At 32.7% G+C, this 12,115-nt stretch overlaps 1 protein-coding gene across 1 annotated transcript in view; it reads left to right on the top strand.

The window, feature by feature from the left end:
• The window catches only part of LOC100366574 (kelch domain-containing protein 10-like), a 79,253-nt gene that overhangs the window by 16,474 nt on the left and 50,664 nt on the right, over window positions 1-12,115 (top strand). Inside the window, exon 3 of the mRNA XM_002741153.4 lies at window positions 8,199-8,438. Coding sequence (XP_002741199.1) covers window positions 8,199-8,438 — 240 coding nt within the window. The remainder of the gene's footprint in view (window positions 1-8,198; window positions 8,439-12,115) is intronic.

Genomic DNA, 12,115 nt, shown 5'->3' with positions numbered 1-12,115 from the left:
AATATTTATTGTTTATAATGTGCTATGAGTTGCAGCTGTGACAATACCAGATGATGAGAGACTGGGACTAGTTTGGCAGTGTGCACTGTAATCCACATTTTATCCAAAGATGATTAAACAGGCCAGCCCCAGCCCAGGGTATGGTATTAACAATTCTTGCTTTGCTCATACAATATATTTTCTGGCATGAAATATAAGGGATTTGATAATTTCTCTATAAAATTCAATAATATCAGCAGAAGGCCATTCATTCAATAAGAAAATAAATTTAAATGCACAAGAATGGGGTTTCTTTAATATATACTAAGTGGAAGACATCTGCAAAATGAAATCAATAAAATATTGTCAAATTGTTCAGTTGAAAACTTTGATGCATCTCAATAAGAAAGACACCAAAGTGGAGAATTCAAAAATGGCAAAAAGTCATTTACAAACAAGAGACACCTGTAAAATACTTCAATGAAAGTGCATATGCTACTATTTGATTGCCTTGTCAAAATAGGCTGCATGACAAGTGACAGATTTAGGTGGCATACACCAAAAGGCAGCTGAAATAAGATTTCTGGCGTTATACATATTTATGGGCTTCAATTTGCTTCTAATGAGCAAATAAGATATGCTAGTATATGTCACTGTAATTTCCTGACAAAATATCTTAATTTTCAATAATTACATCCAAATTAAGTGTTAATTATGACTAAGCAAACAGACTGAATATGACATTGTTTAACTGTTTGAACACTAATCGCAACTTTACTCATATGAATCTTTCATATTTTATCCAAAACTTGTGATCACGCCCTGTGACAATTCGTGTATGTCTGTTTGGTTCAAATTTTACAGCAAGATTACTGTATCATTCTATTCATAGCACATGTGATTAAATTTAAATTGTTTTATCATTATAAATAATATTTTTATGATTCGGTATTTTGGGTTTATATTGCTGCAAATAGAGTGAATATAATACCATTGACTCCAAAAAGCCATAAATAAATACCCAATCTAGTTACTCTCTCGCTTCAGTTTGAATTGTGAAATTTGTAAAAATTAAAGGATTGAATTTGTTGGGTTGACAGTGTACATGTAGAAAATTACAAAACAATTTGTTAAATTTTGCACCAAATCGAAAAGAAAAATTATGACATTCTAACGGTCAGAGATTTTAAACATGAATATTTTGTGGAAGATGACAACATTTGATAATGTCTTGATATTTATAGAGAATAGTTTATAAAATTGCAGGGACTACATTTTACGCCAACTTAATATAATGTAGATATAGTCTTCAACCCATGTATGTATATTATTATTGTAGTATATGCTATATATCCAAGCGTACATCATAGCATGCATGTATGTCTCCAAGACTCTTGGGATACCTGTCTCTTAAAAACTGATGCATGTATTATATATGGTATGGTTGGGCATTACACAATCTTATCTAATAATCTTTAAGAGATGGATATTGATGTTGTAATGTTTTCTTAATTTCATTTGCAAATAACGATAAAATATTGAATTCATAAAGGGACTTTTCTGATTACTATGGGATGTGTGTATTTGCATCCTGCTTATCCATTTATACAGGTAGATGTGATATAATTTGATATTGACAAGTATCTTGCAATCCAATCTCTGTCATTGTAAGCAATACGAGCACAAGGCATCCATCTTCTGATTATTAGTCCAAGTTTGGGCACAGTCCGAAAATGTGTACTTATGAATTGACCTCTGTGTCCCTATTCATGTGTCTCAACCTGTATTTCAGACATGCCTGGACTGATCACATTCAAACTTCACATATGCTTCTTGGGATACATCAAGAATTTTTCATATTGGATTCAAACTCGTCAGCAATTTTATTTTAATGAAAACAGCTCTGGAGCCATATCTCTGACATGTTTAAACTATTTAAATGGATAATTAGTTTCATGGCAACTGATACGATGGGAATTCCTTGTTTTGTATTTAAACATATACGTGTGTTGCAATGTTACTGAGACTCTATAGCAACAATTTTGTTGGAATTCCACTTAAGTTGTCTTGTTCACTGGGTTTAATGAGCTAACTAAGAACAGTTTAAATGATCTGTATGGGCTTCTGGTCAGAGGCAGTGTTCTGCAAAGAAAATTGTTTTGTCTTCTAAAAAAGTCAATAATCATATTTGTGATGCTAGAAATGGCCGGAGGGGGAGGGGGTGCTGTCAAATTATATGTGCCTATTTTAGTTCCTGTTTGGATGCAGTCCGAAAATGGGGACTTATGGATTTACCTCTGTTTGTTTGTGTGTCTGTGCATCTCTGCATCTGAACATATGGCTTGTCCAATTACTAGTATATTCAAACTTCACACATACATCATACATAATATTATACATATGCCCATCAATTTGTTTCACGATCTGATTCAAGATGACCGAATGGCAGCCATTTTGTACTGACAAATCATCGAAATCAAGCATTTCGTTTACATATGGATTTTGTTCAAACTTGGTACATACATTGGACATTATGGGACTTCGATGCACATAATTTTGTTTTTTAGACAAGATTAGTTTTAATGAATGTGGTTCTAGTGCCATATCTCTGATATGCTTTGACTCATTACATGTGTATGTTTAAATTATAAATGTTTATTATATATCATCGCAAAGATATGCAGATATATGGCTGATGCGCTTTATTTTATTTTTCAGATCAAATTCAATATGAATTACATCCATTTAGTTTTATTGATTGTGGTTTTAGCGCGGTTTTAGTGCCATATCTCTGACATGCTTTGACTGATGATCAAATTTTATATATTCATTATGCATCATGTCATACTTATACATGTATAAGTATTGGTTTGATGCTCTGATTCAAAATTGCCAAACCGTGGCCATTTTGTTTTAATTAATGCTGTTTTAGAGCAATATTTCTTAATATGAATAAGTGCTTGTACTATGTTACTATAAACCAAACTATATAACTTAGATTTGATAACTAACAGGGACTATGTCATGCATGGCTTATTTATTTACTGTCTTGAAACTTAAAAATAATGTTCAACAATTATGGTAAAAAATAAAACAGTGTTAAACAGTAATAAAAAAAAGATTTCAGAGAGAATAATTTCTTGTGATTGGTGTATTTCTTCATCTCACTATTCATAGATTGTATTTTTCCTAGTTATTCATATAAAGGTACATATACACATTTGTTCGTGTAATTGTCTAAGTGTTTTGACTTATTTTTTTAAAAACCATCATACAAATGGTTTTGACATTTACCAGACTGCTATCATATACTGTACTTTTTTTCCAGCTGTTTTTATCAACTTTAGTATTCTAGATCTTTGTGCATTCCAACAAATTCAGATTTACAGTACAGTCTGAGCGTAACTTAACTGCCATGCTGGTTATCAACTCGCTTTCCTATTTCATAAAAAGTGTGTATTATTTTCATCAATAATTTCAACTTATTATTTGTAGTGTTTACCTTGGTTACTCATAGGACACATATTTAGGCAGATTACCCTGGTACTATTTAGATATGTGGCAGTTTTAAAAGCAAGCTAAGCTAGATAAATGTTAAGTTATGCTCAGACTGTGTTGTATGTTCACCTAACAGGATTCCTGTTTAATACCCTATTCCCAATTGTGTTGTGTATTAAATATCCCCTACATCAAATCCATGTCTTAATTCACTCAGCACATTTCTATTTTATACTGTGTTACAGATTGCCTGTGAAACGTGCGTCACTAACAGTGGAGTTATATAAGCTGACAGACTTCTTTTTGAAGATTTTTTGTCTACAATATTTCAGACTTTAATATTCTTCCCTATCAATAATGTGTATGCATAGTAATATTTTTGAGTTTTTCAGAAGCAGCCTGGCTAATATATCACCTTACAGACTGATTGCTTTATACATATCAGATCAAACATACTTACAAAGATTAAAAAAAATTGATTTTTAAATTTGATCCCACCCTTCCTAATTTAATCACAGACACTAGAAAGGAATGGGACGTAATATAACATCTTTCCTCAAAATTCAAAATCATGTCACGTATGAGACACTGCCAATAATCAATGTTTTATAAATTTTTATTCAACAAAGAAAAAAGTTAAATTGAACTGTGAAAAGTACATAGATTACAGTCTGGGCATTACTCAGGGTCCAAGCTAGCTTTGTCTTTTCATAAAAACTAATAATTTTTTAAAGCAAGCATTATAAACATTAATAATTTTAACTTATTTTTTGTTGTATTGTTACTATGTTACTAATATGAGATATATTTTAATAGGCTTTGCACAATTTACATAGGTATCATTTTTGAAAGCTGGCTAAGCTCAGAGCTCAATAAATGCTACACATGGACCATATTGTACAGTGCATACACACAGAAAGATGAAAACTAGAACAATAGGCTATTTTTACCCAACCCAACACAATTACAATTATGTGATTGAAAAAATATTTGATCAGTATTGCATTGATGTAGTATGTCAATTTCAAAAATGTATGACCAGCTACTGGAAAAAACACACACGACACACTGTGATAAAAGAGGCATGTGTTGCACATAAATTGAACACATGATATGGAACATCTGTTGCACGGAACAACAGTCCTTTCCCCGTTGATGTTGCCCACCTCTTTTTTTTTTTGGTACGATTGATTCAGGTCATTCTAAAAGTTAAGATTCCCAGCATGCTTTGGGAATGTCATAACATACATGAAGTTCACATATACATGTACAACTGTTAAATCTAAAATTATACTGTTCTACCTTTGAAGTATTGGTTGTTACAAAGTGATCTGTTTTGAGGATGGCCTCTCTGAATATACTGTATATCAATTTATTTCCAATTCAATGCTTTTTGATATATCATGAGACACCATTTTACAATGTTTGAATATGAAAATATTTTTTTTTTTTTGTTCTTATTTATCACTATAATGAGCCCATTGTAAACAATGTCAGTTCTGTTTCTCCTACATTAACAGTCTATGTAAACACACAATCCTGTAAAAGGAGATTTTTCTGGTGAGATTACATAAATTCACAAATGCTCGCTGGAGTTGATGGATGTGGTGCCATTATGTCTAAAAAAAGTTAGATACTGCAATTCTGATGCTATCAGGTGAAATATGGTATGTTGGTTTCCATGATATATCACATGCATATTTCAATAAAACTCTCTTACAGTACAAGATTCTAGGGGTGGTTAAAATTATATAAAGAAATTTCTTTGTTTTGGTTGACGTTTGTTAAAGCAGGGTTTATATTTTAATTAAAAGTATGCCTTTTATAATTCAAATCCAGTACTGGTACTGGGTATGTGATTTTAATGGAGGTGTGCCTTTAATCAAATATAGAACTAGGTATGTGATTTTAATGGAGGTGTGCCTTTAATCAAATATAGTACTAGGTATGTGATTTTAATGGAGGTGTGCCTTTAATCAAATATAGTACTAGGTATGTGGTTTTAATGGAGGTGTGCCTTTAATCAAATATAGAACTAGGTATGTGATTTTAATGGAGGTGTGCCTTTAATCTTACAATACTGGGTATCTGTTTTTAATGTAAGTGTGCCTTTAATCCATTATACTACTGGGTATATGCTTTCAGTGGAGGTGTGCCTGTAATCAAATCCAGTAATGTCCCATTCAACTTTTAATTTATTGCCTAATCTATACAATACCAATCAGCTATAGTGATAATATTGCCAATGGTCAAGTGAATCATTTTAACCCTTGTACAATCCTATATAAGCTGATAATATACAGCCTCAGGTCAAGGCAACAGTTTTTGTTGAAACAAGTATTATGGCATTTTAGTGCCATAGTCATTAATTTGTTTAAATTTGAATAATTATTAACTTTGGTTTGTATTACATGTTGCAACCTGTTAAAAACTTCAGTCTGTTGTGTTACTACTAAAGAAACAACTCACCATTGATTGAACAATATTTCCACCAATCGCCTTGCTCTAAATCATATAGGGTATCCTGAGGGCGCCATTTATGACTTACTTTGCTTTGCTGGCCTTTGAACCCTACATGGTCACTGTTTAACCAGTGAGAAGGCTTGTTTAATACAAATCTTTTAAATATGTAAATTACTAATCATCTATGTGATATTTTCTTGAGATACTTGAAGTTACAATGAAAAAATATTATTTTGCAAATTCAGTTTTTACAAAGTTTCACTGAATATAGTTAGTCAGATTAGTGTGATTATAATGCAAATTAGGTAATTAATATGCATCGTTGTTAACCAAAAAACTAATCAGGTTCAATGTACCAAATGTACAATGGCAAATGAATAAGCAGTTCTTCAGATATCAGTAAAACAGACGGATGCACAGACGGATGCACAGACGGATGCACAGACAGATGCACTCAGAGCCCCCTCCATTGGTGCGAGTGCAAAAACACCATATCAGATCTTGGGAATTGCTCACCCAAGTAATAGATTACCGTTCAAATTTCCTGTTCATTGATGGAAAAATAAACCATTAAGAATGTGTCTTTAGTCAGAGTTGACAATTATCAAAAGTAATTTCTAAAAGCAAATTACGAGCTATTTATCTGTTGATTACATAAATTAGCATGACAATGCATGGGTTTGTCTTATTTACATACAAATGAATATGAAATGAACGTCTCTTGTACTCATAACAGCAAATAGTTTCCCAATTTGATGTCTTGAAGGGAGCTGACAGTGTTAGTTCTCTACAGCAAAAAAAAATGAGTGTCACAGATAATTTGCATAGAACAATGTAATTTGTTATCCTGCAAGCTGTATTCATTGTTATGGTAATTGTGTTTTATTGTTTATTCACAATTATAGGTTAGTGATGTGGGTCCCTACTCTCTAATGCTCTGGGGATAACCCTGGAGCACTATTAACTGTTTTGTAGTTATAGGTTAGCAATTCTCTTGAATAATTGGCTGATAGGGTGTATTGATCTGTCTCAGCTCTCGTAAGTAACCAAAGAAAGCCTATAGTTATACTGTATTTTTCAAATGCCAAAATCAACTATAGTCACCTTATACAAAATAATAAATTTTTCCATATTTTTAAAATTTTTTGATCAAAAAATTAACCAAAAACTTTGAGAAAATTGCATAAATATGAGCACAGCATTTTGTCAGTTAACAGTGTTGCTATTAATTTCAGAAGATACAGAGATCTGTGCAAATCACTACAAGTCTGTTCTTTTCAAATTACCCATCATGCTTTTCACCCTGCTACAAACATTTCTGTCTGATACGGTATGTTCATTCAAACCAATCTCCACAGTACCTTTAATATCTGATCATTGAATGCAGTTTGTATCACACTATTGCAGCTAGGAAAATTAATTCAAAATCCCAAAATTTTGATTCGATACCAGCTACATTGTACTAGTAAATATTAAAGCAATAAAATATACTTTTAATATGTGTGCCTTTAGGTAAAATATACTGTGAGAAAGGCGTGGACATCTTTTTTATTTATATCATTTAACAAGTTGAAAACACTATCTGGAAGCTGATGTAACGTCTCACTGACGTACAAAGAATTCCTGTGACGCAACTAAGTTGTACTAATTTGACCGGCGTGTCATTGACGTAACAGAAAAACATACATTGATACAATGATCTTGAAAATCATTTTACTATATTTATGGGATTTGTAATTTAGTGAAATGAAATTCACATTTTACAAACAAAATATGTGTAAATGCGAAAAAAATCAGGGACCACAACATTTTTATTTGCACCTCAAGTCATCTATATTGTCACATATAATTTTATTTTTTCCTCGAAGACCAACTTCACCAGCAATCAACAAGCTTACTCAACTTGATACTGGGGGATTTTATTTTAACTCAAGACTTCTATAAAATCAGTCCTCGCATACATGTAGGGCAGACTGGAGTGAAAAGTATTTACAATAGAAAACAGTCTGCAGAACAGTGTACATTGTTGAACTATTATTGATTTTCCAAACGAAAAACAGGAAATGTTTGATTGTGGGAAGGTGAATTGAGTTACCCATGTTTGCTTTGTGTGAATCCTTGTTGTGTAGGACTTACCAAACACGTTCAATGTTATGACGATACTTTTACCAAAGGATAAATAGGCAAAAATAGAGAATCTGAGTGATCTTTTTTGCCCATCTCTAATAACCTTTTATTTTTTATTTCTTCTATTCTAGCTATGGTGCTATAACTTTGCTTCTGGTCTCTGGACAGAAGTTGAAACCTCAGGACACATGCCAGAGGAATTGGCGTCAATGTCGATGCTTATTAGTGGCAATACAATATTAGTGTACGGCGGTACTGGTTTCCCATTTGGTCAAGCCAGTAGCAATAATCTGTATGCATTAAATGTCAAAACAAAAGTATGGAGTACAATAAAGTGTTCCGGAGATGCACCTATTCCTACCTATGGTCAGGTAATGTGATTTTCTTCTCATCTGTAACTTTTGATACACATACTGGTACATCTGTAATATAAGGCTATCACTTGTGTCACTAAATGTCACTACAATGAATGATACATGTATCCACCATGATGTTTATAGTTGTTGTTACCTTTTCCATCTCCTTGGGGGGGGGGTGAGTGTTATTGAATAAATAAATAAATAAATAAATAAATAAGGTCATGTGACAATACAAGTTTATTACGAGGATACCTCAAAGTATGCCTGAAGACAGTGCAGTGAAAGTATCGACTGGCATTTCCTAATATGGTAGAATGAAAATACCCCATAAAATACCACAAATTACGGCATGCTGTAACTTATGGCGTTACAGTGACAGATGTATAATACTAGTTATTATCACTTTTTTGGTAAATGTACAGTAACTTCTTCAAAAGTTGTTAGTACAAATGTAACAAATAAAAACAACAACAACAATCATAACTATTTTGAACATTAAAATTAAACCACTGTTATGAATAAGCTGGCAGTGGAGAAGTTTAGCACACCTCTGTATTCTGTTGTCTATGCCAATATGTTGAAAGGTTTGTTTTAGCAACTCTATTCTTTGTTTGTGGACAAAATCTCCAGTAGATGTATTGCATTTGGACTCAAGTACACTCAATAATGACTGACATATGGTTGTTCAGGTAAAGTGCACAGAACTTTCTCACAATGTGTTACAACTCATTGAACTCTGCTACAAAACAAGCCCTGTATTTTTCAAAAATAATCCAAAACAAGTTTGTCGTATAAAATGTGTACACAGTATTGAGAATGTTTCTAGTGTTGGCGCAACAGATAATTCTTACATGCTGGTAATTCTTGGTGCTTTGAAATCACTCAAAGTAATTCATTGATTGGACCATTGACAGATAACTCTTTCTATACTATACTACTTCTACTCATAGCTGTATTCAGAGTACATGTAGGGCCCTATAAATGTGCTTTACCTTTCATTATTTTCTGAAAACTAGTATATCAGTTAAATTCGCCCACGCAGCTGAAATGAAGTTTATTTTGAGTTACATTCGTAGATTGAATGTGTGCAATGTATGTAACGTGTTTAGCGTATTAGAACTGTACATGTAATTATAGTTGATTGCATCAGCTGTTTCTTTGAACATACTGAGAGAAAGCAACTGTTCTAACATGTATTCTACAGGATGTATTCAAGGCATAGCTAGTTCATACGTAAATTCTATTATGAATCGTCCTCTGAGTTTTTCTAGACAAATTATTTCGTCTTTGACTCAAGGGATGCAAAGCAGCTTGGTTCATTAGCCCCTATTGTGCGAGGTTATGTATTTAGTTAGAGAATAGTTAATAATTATATCAGTATTGTGAACATATCTCTGTAAACTGTCATAATTAACAGACACATTATTGGAATTTTCAAATTAACCCTCATCTGGTTAAGTCAATGTAAAAGTACTTGGGGCTGGCAGGATAAGGGTTAAAGTGTCCAGTTGACAAATTGAATTCTTTTTGGCAGCTTGAGGAAAACGTAACATCCAACTTTTTTTGTAATAAACCGGAATAGTATCAGCCTCAGGGGCAAACAATGTTTTGAACTTAACGATCGATCAGATACGTTGTTTGTTTGTTTGCTTGATATGATCTATTATGTATAATATATATATATATACAACATTCAGTGACAGTATATTGTTCTTTATACTGGTACATGTACTGTAAGAGTACTTTGTTTTAGCTTGAATTAACTGACATACATTTCTTGTTTGGACAAAGTCCGCAAATAAACACTTATAGAATTATCTGAGTATGTGTGTGTGTGTCCACACCTAAATTCTTGACATGTTTGGACTGATCACATTCACACTTGGCAAATACATCATACATCATGTCACACGATTTGATTTAAGAGAATCAAATGGCTAAATTGTTAAAATTATTGAGAGACCTTCAGACACGTAACTTTGTTTTGCAGTTCTTGTTCAAAATGACCAACTTGTTGTATCTGTTGTATTAGAAATGCACCAAAATTTAGGATTTGTGGAACAAATTTCAGGCTTCTGCACATTTTGGATGATTGAATGGCAGCCATTTTTAGTGCTAACATTCATAAAAAATAAAACATTTTTGCTATTCTAGAACTGGATCTTGATTGTGCATAAACATATTTCATTCAAACTTGGTATGTCTATTGAACATCTTGGTGCAAGTCATTTATTTTTAGATAAGATTCAGTTACCCATTTTAACAAAATGCTATTTCAGGGCCATATCTCTGACATGTCTTGACCGATTTCATTCTACACAAATAATGAACAAATAAACCTATGTGTCAGCCATAATAGATAATTAAGAATGTCTTGTATCAGTCATCACACCACTAGTAAGAACTGTAACACCATTCTACTGATGCAATCTATCATCGTTAACCACACTAACTCAATTGACACATTTAATTAGAACATTCTGCAGTTGCATGGAATTTGCTTGTACACATAACATAATCCACCCTTTTGGGGGATTTCAGGTGTTCAGCTCATAAGAGATCACATTGAATAAAGTACCAACAGGGATTGTGTCTTTTTCAATTTGTTGGCATGCATCTTGGGATATATGTACACATGTATTCCTATGTGAACTTACAATAATAATGTATGTACCAGTGGTTCACCTGTTTACACTGACTTGACCAGTGGTTCACCTGTGTACATTTACACTGACTTGTCCAGTGGTATACCCGTGTACACTTACACTGACTTGTTTAGTGGTATATCTGTGTACATTTACAATGACTTGACCAGTGGTATATCTGTGTACATTTGATATGGAACTTGGCCAATAGCAACAAGTTTTTTTCCTGCCATATTATTGCATATATTTTTATGTACCAAGGAAAATTACATGAATATGATCAACTTGTATAAATGCTTTTGCCAAAGTCCAAATAAAATTAGCCTGGACACTGTTAAAATAAATTGGAAATAAAAAAAAAGTATTCTATGATACAAAAATTTATGTAACTTATGACTGATAGATAACAAGTGAGAACTGACTGCTATACTTTTGCCAACTTATGTACAAACGTTTCAGAGGTGCAACATAAACCATTTATAAGTGTTTATAGTTATTAGTATGCAGATGAAACACAAGTACTCTGACAGGAAATGCATGATTAGTCATTTGTGTCTCTGTCTCCACTTCTACAGCACTTTCTTGATGTATTCTGATATCGACCTGAGGGACTTGATGAATATTCATGAGGTCATTATCCAATCATTCTATGTAATGCACGACTGGAGTGAAGCAAAGCCTGTTACTACAGAGTGATAGTTTTAATGATTTTGCATTAGATTCTTTGCAGCTTAGATGAGATCATTTGAGTGAACGATGGACAAAATTGTGACACAACTTTTAATTTACACTCATTGACCTAATGTTAATGCCCTTTCTATGTACATTTACACTGACTTGACCAATGGTATATCTGTGTACATTTACACTGACTTGTCCAGTGGTATATTTGTGTACATTTACACTAACTTGTTTAGTGGTATATCTGTGTACATTTACACTGACTTGTCCAGTGGTATATTTGTGTACATTTACACTGACTTGTCCAGTGGTATATTTGTGTACATTTACACTGACTTGACCAGTGGTATATCTGTGTACATT

The sequence above is a fragment of the Saccoglossus kowalevskii genome, chromosome 3 (assembly GCF_978046115.1).
Source record: "Saccoglossus kowalevskii chromosome 3, keSacKowa6.1, whole genome shotgun sequence".
NCBI lineage: Eukaryota > Metazoa > Hemichordata > Enteropneusta > Harrimaniidae > Saccoglossus > Saccoglossus kowalevskii.
Note: the sequence above shows the minus strand (reverse complement) of the source record. Positions and strands in the feature narration are given on the sequence as shown.